Below are 13,293 nucleotides of genomic sequence, written 5' to 3' on the forward strand. Positions count from 1 at the left end.
AATAACAAAGCCCTACCAAGTCACCATGGAAACAGTATCGTTATAGCACTGCTCAGACCTACTGCTATCCAGCCTACTCTTCTGTAAACGTAATTGGATCCTGCTAGCTAAATACGCGAAAGTAGCGATAGAAGTTAGCAAACTAGCCAACTATTTAGTCTTTAAACATTTTTAAACCGCACCGCCGTTGGATTGGTGCACTAGTGCATGATGGTCCTTGTAGTTTATAGCCAGTTAGTCCTAGTTGAAAGGGGTTGACCGTCGTCGAATCATTTACTCGTCAACAGCCAATGAAGTATTAATCTATCCTTGTTTGTAGATTATAAAGGAGCCACGGTGAAATGGATATTTGAAGATTTGTTGCAGCTCTACCTGATTCTGCAGCATCGTCTCTGTTGAGGCATTTGACAAGGTAAAAAGAAAGGTTTTCGCATCCACACAATGCTACAGTAGTGCTAGCGAGCTACTGTAGCTTAACAATTGCAGGTAATATTGGCTGAATAAGATTGCTAACAACAAGAAGTTGAATTGTTTTAAGGTTTCGTTTTCAACTACACACATGCCATAACTACGTTAAACATTTTGTTTTCATTATGATAGCCCAGATTTCATTATGAAGTTTGAGGGATGACCTATATTCAGTGACTCCAAATCTGAACTCCTCCCTCGGGCAGTGACTAGATACAGTAGTATAAAGGTTCTTATATATCTTACAAAATAATTGTACAGGTTATTGTGAAAAGCCCCTAGAAATTTTCAAGCATATCATAATAATTTTATAGAGCATACGGATTACATTGTATTTACATTCTTGTTGTGTGAACTTTAATGGTGTAGTGCTGCTGAACAATAAAAGAATGGTTTGAAAATGAATACTAAATGTGGTTATACGTAAGATATTAATGCACACTGTGTTCTCCTAAAACTCAAATACATATTGTTCTAGCTTGCTTTTGTTAGCTAACATGATATTTGACACCTTGCTAACGTGATCATATGGGGAGGAGCAAGGGCAGTCTTATGTGCTGCCGCTCTAGGAGGGAAACAGTTTCAATCTTTGTTTCCTTTTGGAACTATACACAAACAAGACAATGTTTTTCAGGATGAGGGATCTTCACAGACTGGACAGTAGGCTCTTGAAAGAGCTAATGTCAAATAATGCTTTGGAGTCAAACTTTCTGCCCAGGGAGGCGGGGCTGAGGGTCATCGAGTCTGCTGCAGAGGTATGCTAACTGACACACTGACCCACATACAAAACTATGTGAGGTATTCTTCATCTCGATTGATGCTGTTAAGTCTTACTCCTAACTAGGCTAATTCTTAATTTTCAGACTCAAATGATGGTGTCAGCAAAGTGCAGAGATGCAAAAGTTGAGGACCTGTGGAGTCTGACCAGTTTCTTTGGCTACAGCACCCAGACCTTTGTCCAGGCGGTCAATATTCTGGATCGTTTCCTAGCTATTATGAAGGTGTGTTTTAAACTTTTTTGGTGTTGTTGGTATGATATTAGTACTGTTATTAAGTATTGCGAATGATTTTAAGTGCTATTACTTTGAATTACTTATCACACTATTATAATGAATAGGTACAACCAAAGCACCTAGCTTGTATTGGAGTATGCTGCCTCCATATTGCAACCAAGATGGTGGAGGAGGAATGCAACATCTCACCTCCTCAAGAACTCATCCGCATCAGCCAAAGCAAGTTCACAGTCTCTGACCTCACCCGGATGGAGAAGATAATTTCCGAGAAACTCAATTCTGAGCTGAAAGCCGTCACGGCATTAACCTTTTTAAACTTGTACCACGCTGCCCTTGTATCCCTTACATCAGCAAGGTGAGTGTTATATCCCATTGGATCTTTTTATATTCATGGAAGTGTACTGGAAAGATTGATTTGTTGATGAGCACTGAGGTCACATGAGGAATCTTTTCCTTTTAAGGGAGGACGTCCCAAGACTTGGGAAACTGGAAGCCCAGCTAAAAGCCTGCTTATGCCAGCTTGTTTTCTCTAAAGCAAAAGTAAGCATTGGTCTTAGGCAGGCCCCATTTTATAATATGGAGAAATTCTGACTGTGAAGTCTCATCATCTGCGATTGTTATTTTTAATTTGCAGCCCTCAGTGCTGGCACTGTCTCTTGTTGCTCAGGAGTTTGATGCCTTTCAATCCACTGCCATGTTGAAAATTGTCCACCAACTTCAAAAGCAGCTTAAGGTATGTTTTAAACGTCCTTTTGCCCCATTTCAAAACCAGCACCACCTGATAGGGTGGTGACAGATGTGACAACACTGCTCTATTTCTGTCCTCTCCACTTGTCAGCTGTCTCAGATGTTTCTTGTTTCTTCCACAGATTAGTGAAAGCGAACTTCACTATTGGAGGGTGCTGGTGGCCAAGTGCATGACTAAATACAGCTCAGGTGAATGTAACAAACCAGACAGCAAAAAGCTTGTGTGGATTGTGTCCAGACGAACGGCACAGAATTTGAACGCCAATCGTGTCAGTGTCCCTGAACTTCCGACTATTCCTGAGGTGAACTGGGATGAGAGTGAAAGGTAAGTCAAGGGTGGGGGGAAAGGTTTAACTCAGTGGTAAGAGCATTTGACTGTATATCAAGAAGTTGCAGGTTCAAATTCCACTCTGTCCGTCGCTTTGGATAAAAGAGTGCTGAATGGATATATTATTTTATTATTATTAAACGGACAAAAGCACATCATCCTTGCATTATTGCTTGTCTCTGACTGACTCAGCCCTTTGTTATTGCAGCAGAAAGAAGCAAATGACTCTTCATAAACACATTTTACAGATTCAAAAGAATAATGCACAACTCCTTTACTCTGCATGTGTACATATCAGACGCATACTAGTCACTGGTGGTTCTTGAGAACAAAGGTTCACTAACAGAATTAAGTGGGAGACAGCAGAGTAGTGGACTGATACAGGATCTGTTGCGAGTGTTGCTGACCAGTGTCTCTTCTCCCCTGTGTATATCCAGTGAGGATTCATTTGAGGACATGAGCAGTGAGGAGGAGAGTTTGTGTGGCTCTCCTGGCAGTGATGCGGATGGTTTCTTTTTCCCCTCCGGCCTTCGCTATAAGGGCAGAAAGTGATACCTCTCTTACCCCCAAACCTACGATGGAAGTTTTTGAACTACGTGTGTAGAAAGGTTTTCTCTGCCTGTGTCTGTAATTGTAACCGTTTCTTGCCATAAGATATGTATTCTTGTGATACTTGGCAGCAGGCCCAACCAAGTGCCTGTGTTTGGTTTAACCTTTTGTTATGTTTTTTTATTTAAAAAATTGCAATTCCTTGGCAGCTGACTAGTAATAACATACATTTAAATCTTTTTGAATTTGTCAATCCATGTCCAAACTTGACACATTCCTGATGTCAAAGCTCAATCATTTTGTTCTAGGGTCCCAATCTCAGCTATACCCTCTTACAGAATGTTACTGGTTTTATGGTTTTGTACTCACTACAGTGTTGTAATATGTAATGCCTATATCAACATATTGTAACATTTGAGATTATAGTTTGAAACGATGGCTTGTATGAAAGTATGTGAATGTGATTTCGTTTTTTTGTTTTGACAGAATATTCACTTACAAATATTTTATTTTCAAAAATCTACAAAAAAATGTTTGTGAATAAACCGGCCTAGTTGTATATCAACTATAGTTACAACTGAAATATAAACTGTAAATAAATACTAATGCTATTTATAAATCGCCGGTGTCTCTTTTTTTAAATAAAATGTGTACTATTTTATTAACCAACCAAACAAAGATTTAGAGAAGCTATACGATTGATGTTGGATTCCATTTTGGCACAGCATTTGAATGACCGCGCGCGAAACCCTATTGTTCGTTAGCCAATGCAATGCTGCTGATAACATCCATCTCCTTTATTAATCTGGCTACCTAGAAAGGAATTGCAGTTAAGCGTGAAGGCAGGGTAGGGCAGGGATGAGAGCGGGCGAAGACGCATCACCAATGTTGTCGACTGCCAGTGCCAAATCAACCGCAGCGCAACCTCCAGCCCACTCGGCGCCCATCTTACAATACAAAATATGATATTTGCTGTCCTCATATCAACATTTCTACACGACATTTTTTTATTTATGTAGGCTAGTGAAGGAAGGTATATTTTCATGGCTGTGTAAGGAATGAAAACGTTCCAAGATGGTCCGCATCGCAAACGCTCTGGGTTTGGTTATATTCAGCGTCGCTCTTCTCATTTTATCCTTAATAAGTTATGTTTCCATACGAAAGGACAGCTTTTTCACTTCTTCTAAATATGATATGGGGGGTCCAAGAATAATGTTCCACGCAGGATTTCGGTGAGTAAGCAACGCAAACCTTACATTTATGCATCTGTGGTTAATATGGGTAGACTAGACAAAACGCCGACATAGCCAGAAAAACGTTTATTCATGTCACGGGTGACATTTCAGCGCAATCTTTATTTTGCTTGTCAACAGCTGGCTTTAAAAGTGCTACGTGCACTCATCTGCAGTAGAGAACCTGGCCTTATAGCCTAGAAATAATAATCAAGCAAACACCACGACAGGATATTTTCAAAGATATGGATATTTTTCTAATTGAATGCTAAAGGATTAGCCTCGATTAAAGGGGAAATCCGGAGAATTTTGTTATTCCAACCTTGTTGATTCAATTTCAAGAGAACTGTCCAAGGTGCTAAGATTGATTCTATCGATTACGTTGCTGCCTTATGCGAATTCCCATGTAGCCTACAACTATATTGTTGTTTTCAGGTCTCAATTCGCCATGAATTTCTTAGACCCCTCTTTCATTCCACTGACTAATGCACTGAATGAGGAGCTTCAAGGGAAACCATCCAAATGGAAATTCAACAGAACAGCTTTCTATCAACAAAGGTAAGTTAATTAAGTTAAAATGTGGTTCATTTGTCTCAAAAATGTAATCAAATATAAAATCTGCAATATTGTATGTTGGTTGTTTTTTAGGAAAGAAATCTTCAATTTCATTGATGTGGCCAACAATTTCTCACTGACCAAGAATGGTGTGCGTGTGGGTCAACTGATGCACTTTGACTACTCCAGCCACAAGTATGTCTTCTCCATAAGCAACAACTTTAAGTCCTTGCTTCCTGAAACCTCGCCCATCCTGAACAAGCACTACAATGTGTGTGCTGTGGTGGGCAACAGTGGCATCCTCACAGGCAGCCATTGTGGGTCAGAGATTGACAAAGCCGACTTCATCTTCCGCTGCAACTTTGCCCCTACGGAGGTCTTCTACAAGGATGTTGGCCGGAAGACCAACATGACGACCTTTAACCCCAGCATTCTTGAGCACTACTACAACAACCTGCTGACCATCCAGGACCGCAACAACTTCTTCCTCAACTTGAAGAAGCTGGAGGGAGCGATTTTGTGGATCCCTGCTTTCTTCCTTCACACCTCAGCAACAGTCACCAGGACACTAGTTGATTTCTTTGTGGAGCACAAAGGTCAACTGAAGATTGAGCTGGCCTGGCCGGGCAACATAATGCAGGATGTCAACAAGTGAGTATGGGGTGGACATGTAATAATTCATAGTTCAAATTCAGCCTTAAGTCAAGATTGTTCCATTTCTGATCCCCAGGCAATACTGAAATCTTTTCATTACAGATTACAAATGGCTTCTCTAATGTCCTCTGCCTCTCGCCCTGTTTTTCTTCTACCACTGACTACGTCTTCCGTTCTCCCGCAGATACTGGAAAACGAAAAACCTTTCGCCGAAGCGACTGAGCACGGGGATCCTTATGTACACGCTGGCCTCCGCCATGTGCGAGGAGATCCATCTTTACGGCTTCTGGCCATTCGGTTGGGACCCCAACACAGGCAAGGATCTTCCCTACCATTACTATGACAAGAAAGGGACCAAGTTCACCACCAAGTGGCAGGAGACCCACCAACTGCCCAGTGAGTTCAAACTGCTCTACAAGATGCATGGGGAAGGTGTGACCAGGATGAGTCTGTCACACTGCACCTAGACATTCCCACATGGCCTGCTGTCAAGCTAGTCATTTGTTAGAGGGGGGCTTCATGGAGGCTGAACCCGATTTGGCCTCAGCTTGTTATATTTTCCGACGCAGAATTAGACCGTGCATGATTAGTATGACGACGTTTTCATTCTAGTAACACACTCTCCTATCACCTGCAGCGCATGTGGACTTTCGAGGTTTGTCTTTGTAATTCACACCAAGGTGTAAGGGTGGTTTAGGGACTTGGGGGTAACATTCCAGCTTTAAGGGATTGTTGTGCTGTTTCCTATGTACCATGGGTGAGTTAAATATATTATACTATGTATCACGCTACCACATAAAGTGTTGTCTTAATGTGTTGTTATCACCTTGCTATCAATCATATTGCATTGCTATCATGACTGGGGCTGAACAGAATAAGTCTTCTTAAACAAGGGATGTGGATGGAAAAACACTCAGAAACTCCAAAATGATTTTCATTAATGATGGGGCAAAAATGGTAAAAGGCTATTAATCCTGGCCTTATTTCAAGGGAATTTTAATAGTTACTTTGACATCACTGCCTAATCTCAGGGATGGAGTTAGAACAGTGTTTTTTCTAATTAGATGCCAGTCCATCATTGGAGGCACAAACACTATATTATTCTGACCTTTTTACCACCTAGCTACAACCCAAGGTGCCATTGGTTTCTGGGTCTAAAATACTGGTCTGGATGCTAGCAGTTGTTTACAATACTATCCCAAAGGTGTAAGGCAGTTACTAGTCTGAGAGGGTAGTTACTATCTAAAATCTTTTTTTTAAGTCTTCAAATATAGATTAAGAATTTACATTCCAACAACAATCCATTTATTGATCACATTTCAGTACATTATAATACTTGGAGTAAAACATTAGAAAGAACATTTGAAAAAGTATTGCAGAAAAACATTCTGTCCAAAATTTCTTTTTTTACCTTTATTTAGCCAGGCAGGTCAAATATAATATATCAAAAAAGTCCTACATCTCAATTCTTGATAAAGCAAGAAAGGAAAGTGTATATTGTAATAATAATGAGGGTACATTCTACCACATTCTTTTGCCATTAATGTATAGTTCTATGTTCTTTTTGCCATGAACCAAAAATAACAAATCTTCTTAAATCCTGAATTATTACCCTGAAGACACTGTAGTTCTGAAGCAATTAAAAAACAGATCAATCTGAAAAAGTTGCATCTTGTACAAAGAGCATGATACACCATTTGAATGAAATTGCACGTAAGAGACTAACAAAAATGTATGGCTAGTTTTATACAACCTTTTTGGAAGGATATGTTTCAAGGATAGAACTTTTCTTTTTTGTTATTATTTGTATTTACACTGGTATTTTCAATAAACTGTCAGCTTCAAAAACTTTATATAAGAAGAGTTTTAAAGTGCAAGAAAATCTGAATCACTGGGACCAAACTAATCTTTGTTTCACCTTTCTGACAAATAAATAAGTAATATAACTTTATTTTTATAACTCTTTATTACTCTTATCAACAAAAGTATTTTTTCTCCATCTAGGTGTCATGTCAGGCTGACCTTGTTAGCATGCTGTGAATGGATCTGTAGAAAGACTTGGCTGAAAAACAATGATAGGCACATGATAGTCCCATGACTCACCGCACATGCTCAGACTGGGCATACTGGCTTAGGGGCCACACCTGCCCATAGTTGGGGGGCAGTTTCTCTACAAGAGACTGCTCAGTGTACACCTCATGCACAAGACTTAGTGTTTCCTTAACGGGTTTACTTTGTCATTGTAGTTATGTTTATAAATCTTCCCATTTCTTCCTCACGTCTCACATAAACAGGTTGCCCTTACCCTGACTACAATGTAATACTGATGTGACACTAGGTTAAGTAATTCAAAATCTTCCACTGATTTTTGATTGATTTCACTCATAGAATGTTTCTTTATTAAATACACCAAAGATAACTCATTTAGACAAAACTTGTTATAGAAACGGACTTGATGAAGTGACTTGGGATGTAGGATGTAACAGGATAATGTAACAGGCAGTGTCCAGCATGAGGTCAGCTATTTCATTTATGCTATATACTTTATTTTTGAATGTTTTGTCAAATGATGTCTTCACACATCTGAAACTGTGATTTCTTGAGTGGTACAATACAGAACCTTGCCCTTTCAGTCTCACTGAAAATCAGAGTTCTGGGGTTGAATAATTAATGCTCTTCGTGCCTCCATATATGTCCTATCATAACAAACTCACCTTTTGTTCAATAACCAAAAACTTCAAATAGAACGATGGGGATGTCTCTCTCTGTCTCTCTCTCTCATAAATAAGTATTGTTCTGAAAAGGATCAAATGTAAATTATTGTTTGTGTGAGTGTGAGTGTGTGTGTGTGTGTGTTCAACAAGAACGGTATTAGCTACTTCCTGACTGTAATTTTGTTAAGTCATTTTGATTTACAGTACTGTATGTGCATGCATGTGTTTATTTAGGGTAAGAACAAACACAGTCAACTATATACTGACAGTAACTTTATTCAAAATTCTGTTTCAGCATTTCAATTTATAGCATTTACTCTCGGAATGTTCGTATGTAAGAACAATAGATTTTTCACATATACTTAAATAAGTATTTAAGTATATATATATTACAAGTTAATTCATGGTCTTGAAACTTTTTTCTTACTTTACCTACTCTATGTGCATGACAATTAAGTTCCATAAATAATCAATAGTAGCAGTCAATATACTCATACAAAATTAATGATTTATGTAAGGGACTTTGTCATGTTTGGCTTATCTAACATAATCATCAAGTTATCTCATTTATGTATAAAAATGTAACAATGACTCTGAATGACTTGCATAAATGTCAGATTATATTCAGTGATACATGTACGAATGTGCCTGCATTGTCCTCCCATCATGTCTCAATGTTTCAAATAAAAACAAAAAATTTTCCTTCAATATTCAAGTCTTGGTATTGTTGTAGAATCTCGATTATTGTGCAGGGTGGCAACAGGTGAGGTATACAGGGGTCAGGTCAGGGGGCCTAAGAAAGAGATTGAGACCTATGCAGTAAGAATTATACCAAAGAACAGGCTTGAACCAGAATAGAGAGGAAGTCTAGTGGGAGGCCGGGTTGGCAGTCTGAGGATGGGAAAGAGTGTGTGTTTGGAGGAAGTGTGGCCTGTTATGAGTAAGAACTTGCATAACAAGGAGTTTGCTAAACAAATCAACGAGATTGTCTAGCATGGATGAGGGGGGTCCAGATATCTTACAGCTGTGAACGATCAGAAAGTCAGGACTTAAGAGCTATAAGTACCCTAAAGGACCAAAGTCATGTCTCAAAAGTGACAGGCAAGGCTCCTAGAACAGTGAGAAGAAAGGGGGCCAGGGTGTGTCAGCATTAGGGGAGACTGTGGTGTGTGCGAGTGTCTCAATAGCAGAACAATAGAGGTCTTGCAAAAGTTTAGAAAGAGAAACCCATAGAGCAGGAGCCAGAGAAGGAGAGATTGAAGATAGAGGAACGAGTTAAGCATGAGAGGTTGGAGACTGAGAGCTGAGGTGCCACCTTGCATTTTGAAAGATATTCTGTCTCCAACTCTATTTTTGAGAATCCTTCTGATCTTCTTCAACATTATCCTTAAAGCACATAGCATGTCCTAATTACAAGTTGTGGATAAAATGTTTAACTATGAAGCATCTCCAAATCCAAGTATACATTCACTTTATAAACTGTGTACATATGACACCATGTTCATAGATAAATCTGCACGGGCCAACCTTTTACACACAACTAAACCTGATAAACGGGAAGCTCTCTAGAATATTCTCTATATAGACTAAGTGTACTGCATGGGCATTTGGAAAAGAGAGCAACTCAGGGTAACATTTCAGCAGGCACATTTCCTCAGTGGGGATACCTCCTCCTGATGGCTGGTGACTGAGCTCCCGTTGGGGGCGTCAGACGAGGCACCAGCCCCCTCGCTGCCCTGCTCCATGCGCCTCATCACCAGCTCCAGCAGGCTGGTCACCGCCTTGTCCACGTCAGCTCCCGTGGCCGCGCTGGTCTCAAAGTAGGGGATGCTAGGGTCAGGAGTGGGGGATAAGTTCAACATTCATGTCAAGACTAGTGTGTAATAGCAGATTGTCTCCACCTACAGGTGGATGCTCAGAAGAACAGAAAATAGCTTGTTTCTCCACGATTCATTTGTGTGCACTATCATTTCTTTGCCGGTTGAATTTGTATTTTTCTCAGCCTAGGGCAGTTTGTTTGGAGTTGAAATTAGATTTGAAGCAGTGAGAAATCCAAAGAACCTATCCAAGAACAGTTGTTTATTCTTTGTGCCGGTAATCAGACTCACCCATATCTGTCTGCCAGATCTCTAACTTGGCGTCCATTTACATCTCTTTGGTCTTGAAGATCTGCTTTGGTGCCAACTAACACTATATCTGGGCTGTCACAGTAGGCGTTGGCCTGCAACTGACCTGGATAAAAACAAATTGCGGATTTCAGTCATCATCCGTATATAGATATGAGCAAACTACCAAATATTTTACTTTATTAGCAACCGCTACATTCTTAAATATAAGCCCAATGTATATCCCATCAAGATATTAAAGTCACATTAATGGTTTTCAATTTGATTAAACAGACCACAGACTTAGCTCTGCCAAAGCCTTCAGATCAATAAAGTAATCAATTGTCTGAAGGTTTTGGCAGATCTTCTAGCTGATACACTACATACTCATCCAGTTTCGGACATTGAGGAAACTCTGCTGATTGGTCAAGTCAAACATCAGCAGGAAGCCCATAGCATCTCTGAAGAAGGCCGTGGTAAGGCTCCTAAACCTGGGGCAAAGAACTCAAATCAATCCATCAAATCTTGGGTATGTTTCAGAAACAAAAGCAAAGATTCTCACAATGACATGTACATCTTACAACCTTTCCAATACCAAGAACATTAGTCATTTCTTAACATAGGAGTAATGTCTCTACCTCTCCTGTCCAGCTGTGTCCCAAAGCTGCAGGTGAACAGAAAAACTCCTCTCTGTGGTCCCGCCAGAGCCTGTTCCCATGTACATCTGCAAACCCAATTTTTATTTATAGTTAGTTACAGCTCAGTGGTACAAGATTTGACGTCAGATCGAGAGGTCACAGGTTCCAATCCCTCTTTGTCGCTTTCGATAAAAGCGTCTGCCATATGAACACATTATTATTATTGTCTCAAGTCTGTCAATAAACAGGACTTCAAATGTATCCCTGTTCCTAAAGATGCATTATGGGCTTTGAAACCTGTACCAATATGTAAATGTATCACAATACACAGAATGTACCAACATGTAATCATGCACGATACAAATGTATGAAATATGATCCCTCACCACTCTCTTTTCCCGGAAATCGATCCCAACTGTGGTGGCGAACTTGCGGTTGAACTTGTTGTCAGTGTATCTATAAAGGAAGGTTGTCTTCCCCACACCTGAGTCCCCTAAGGCCAGAAGCTTGATAAGATAGTCATAGTCCCCATCGGTCATGGTGCTGAACCTGCACTGGAACACAACACAATAACAGCTGTTCGCATTCTGAGTTGAGAACGTTCTGGTTTTCGTGCACCTACGAATCTGAAATGAAATTCCTCATCAGCGCGTTCATGATTACGGAGGCTTAACTGGGCCGTCATAACTTGGGAGTCGTTAAAAAAAAAGCTGATCAGAGAGTTGCTACAGTAGCACATGACTGGAGCCAGTGTTCACATGAGCGGTCAAGTGGCTGGCAAGTCTGTGCCTTCGGGGGGGGGATGTTGATTGTTACACAAGCAGAACTTCTGAGGTATTTCTCTAGCTCCCAGACAGTTCTCCATGGCACAACACTTCTGAGGTCACTTGTTGAGATACATTAGGCCACAGTACTCCGACAATTAGGCATCTGTGGTGACATGATGTATGATAATGCAAATGAAAGACAGTCAGGAGATGGTCAAAAGACTACAACATCATAGGACTGACTGAATACTTTGGTTACTCCACATCCTTTCAACATGTGTTTCCCCTCCTCTCTTCTTTGTGCATTTGTGTGTCACATTGGGGAGTTGGAATGTCATGCGACTCCAATTCTATCAGCTTCAGCAATTAAAGAGAATAGCCTACCCGTGTGAAATTGACATTTCCCATGTGCATAATGTGAAGTATTGGGTTCTTTTCAGTCAGCACATCCAGAGATGGAGGGAGAGTGTTGGAGCCCCTCAGCAAACAACAGTGGGTCATTATTACAGACTCATAGTGAGCTGTTAGTAATCATCTGCCTGTTCATTGCAAATTCCAACAATACATCCAGGCCCAGTTCAGACATGGATTAAACCTAGCCATAGACTAAAAACATTTTCAATGGAGATCTTCATTGAATTTTACTCTTACTTTAGGACTAGGCTTAATCCATGTCTTGGAAACTGGGCCCTAGAGTTCTGAGACACATTACACAGTAATAGTTTTGAACTACTTGGATGCATTGTTTAATTTAGACAAATTATAACTTATCTGTGACATAAAATAATGGTTAAGTAGATCTGCAATACATTTGAAAGAGCTTTTACTCCTGTTGACACATACCACAGCAGACAAGGTGACTAAGGTGAAATAAAATAGAACAGAAATTAAAGATAGACATCTTCCATCTTACCAAGTTAGCTGGAGGTAGTGCCAACATCCATCCAGGGAACTTAACCGGTCCTTGTTAAACACACAGTGGGGTACACATGCTATTACTTGAACCTTACCCCCTTTCCCATGTGATAAAGGGAGGAGTTTCCAGCTAAAAAACAGCCAAACAATGGTCTCCACAGACCTTGTGTTTTCTGGTATTTCTCAGGGAGGGAGGGAGAAAAAAACAGGAATTGCAGCCCTGAAATAATGTGTTCTTGTGTGGATTTCGGTGAAAGTCTGCCAGCTGAGGACTTTGAAAACCCCTTCCTGGCCCCCGGCTCTTTCACCTCTCTAGAACCTTGGAAGATAATCCCTAAACCCAACACAAAGCGTTCCTCCCAAGCGGAGACCTTTAAGACATTTATGGGGTTAAAATGTCTGACGTACAATGGTTCAATGGCTATATTTACAGGCCAGTCTCAACCTATCCAGAGCATCTATCTAAAACATAGGTTGATCATTACTCAGTACATAATATCTACATACTTAATTGATGCAGTCAGATTAATCCACCAGGGGGCAGTATTTACAGCAAAAGCTCAATGTTTGTCCTCACTATACTGACAGGGGCTAACACGCATTCAAAG

The 13,293-nt window shown here is 40.2% G+C and overlaps 3 protein-coding genes across 4 annotated transcripts; 2 read left to right on the top strand and 1 right to left on the bottom strand.

Moving 5' to 3' along the window:
• The first annotated feature begins 225 nt into the window (after positions 1-225).
• LOC134012084 (cyclin-G2-like) lies at positions 226-3,710 on the top strand. Its single transcript, XM_062451710.1, has 8 exons — positions 226-412; positions 1,103-1,223; positions 1,332-1,469; positions 1,586-1,836; positions 1,943-2,021; positions 2,116-2,214; positions 2,351-2,553; positions 2,994-3,710. The coding sequence occupies exons 2-8, from the start codon at positions 1,104-1,106 to the stop codon at positions 3,106-3,108; spliced, it is 1,005 nt and encodes a 334-aa protein (XP_062307694.1). The 5' UTR covers positions 226-412; position 1,103; the 3' UTR covers positions 3,109-3,710.
• A 117-nt stretch (positions 3,711-3,827) lies between these two features.
• Positions 3,828-7,517, top strand: LOC134012083 (sia-alpha-2,3-Gal-beta-1,4-GlcNAc-R:alpha 2,8-sialyltransferase-like). The gene is made up of 4 exons (XM_062451709.1): positions 3,828-4,337; positions 4,773-4,895; positions 4,986-5,543; positions 5,731-7,517. The coding sequence occupies exons 1-4, from the start codon at positions 4,180-4,182 to the stop codon at positions 6,011-6,013; spliced, it is 1,122 nt and encodes a 373-aa protein (XP_062307693.1). The 5' UTR covers positions 3,828-4,179; the 3' UTR covers positions 6,014-7,517.
• Positions 7,518-8,520: 1,003 nt separating this feature from the next.
• On the bottom strand, positions 8,521-12,731 carry LOC134012085 (ras-related protein Rab-27B-like). 2 transcript variants are annotated; one of them, XM_062451713.1, is made up of 6 exons: positions 12,684-12,731; positions 11,390-11,552; positions 11,004-11,089; positions 10,753-10,856; positions 10,369-10,492; positions 8,521-10,090 (listed from the first exon to the last, which is right to left on the bottom strand). In XM_062451713.1, the coding sequence occupies exons 2-6, from the start codon at positions 11,540-11,542 to the stop codon at positions 9,898-9,900; spliced, it is 660 nt and encodes a 219-aa protein (XP_062307697.1). In that variant the 5' UTR covers positions 11,543-11,552; positions 12,684-12,731; the 3' UTR covers positions 8,521-9,897. The 2 variants fall into 2 exon arrangements, with proteins under 2 accessions (XP_062307697.1, XP_062307696.1); XM_062451712.1 differs by having other exon boundaries at positions 11,390-11,557.
• Positions 12,732-13,293: the final 562 nt, after the last annotated feature.

The sequence above is a fragment of the Osmerus eperlanus genome, chromosome 25, assembly GCF_963692335.1.
Source record: "Osmerus eperlanus chromosome 25, fOsmEpe2.1, whole genome shotgun sequence".
In the NCBI taxonomy this organism is placed as follows: Eukaryota; Metazoa; Chordata; class Actinopteri; order Osmeriformes; family Osmeridae; genus Osmerus; species Osmerus eperlanus.

Excerpts from the sequence above, each read along its gene's own strand:
- LOC134012084 (XM_062451710.1), top strand. The coding sequence starts at position 1,104 with ATGAGGGATCTTCACAGACTGGACAGTAGGCTCTTGAAAGAGCTAATG. Across the intron at positions 1,470-1,585 it reads GTTTCCTAGCTATTATGAAG|GTACAACCAAAGCACCTAGC; the intron begins GTGTGTTTTAAA and ends TATAATGAATAG. Across the intron at positions 1,837-1,942 it reads GTATCCCTTACATCAGCAAG|GGAGGACGTCCCAAGACTTG; the intron begins GTGAGTGTTATA and ends TTTCCTTTTAAG.
- LOC134012083 (XM_062451709.1), top strand. The coding sequence starts at position 4,180 with ATGGTCCGCATCGCAAACGCTCTGGGTTTGGTTATATTCAGCGTCGCT. Across the intron at positions 4,338-4,772 it reads ATGTTCCACGCAGGATTTCG|GTCTCAATTCGCCATGAATT; the intron begins GTGAGTAAGCAA and ends TGTTGTTTTCAG. Across the intron at positions 4,896-4,985 it reads ACAGCTTTCTATCAACAAAG|GAAAGAAATCTTCAATTTCA; the intron begins GTAAGTTAATTA and ends GTTGTTTTTTAG.
- LOC134012085 (XM_062451712.1), bottom strand. The coding sequence starts at position 12,710 with ATGTTGGCACTACCTCCAGCTAACTTG. Across the intron at positions 10,493-10,752 it reads CAATGTCCGAAACTGGATGA|GTCAGTTGCAGGCCAACGCC; the intron begins GTATGTAGTGTA and ends GTTTTTATCCAG. Across the intron at positions 10,091-10,368 it reads GATCTGGCAGACAGATATGG|CATCCCCTACTTTGAGACCA; the intron begins GTGAGTCTGATT and ends TCCTGACCCTAG.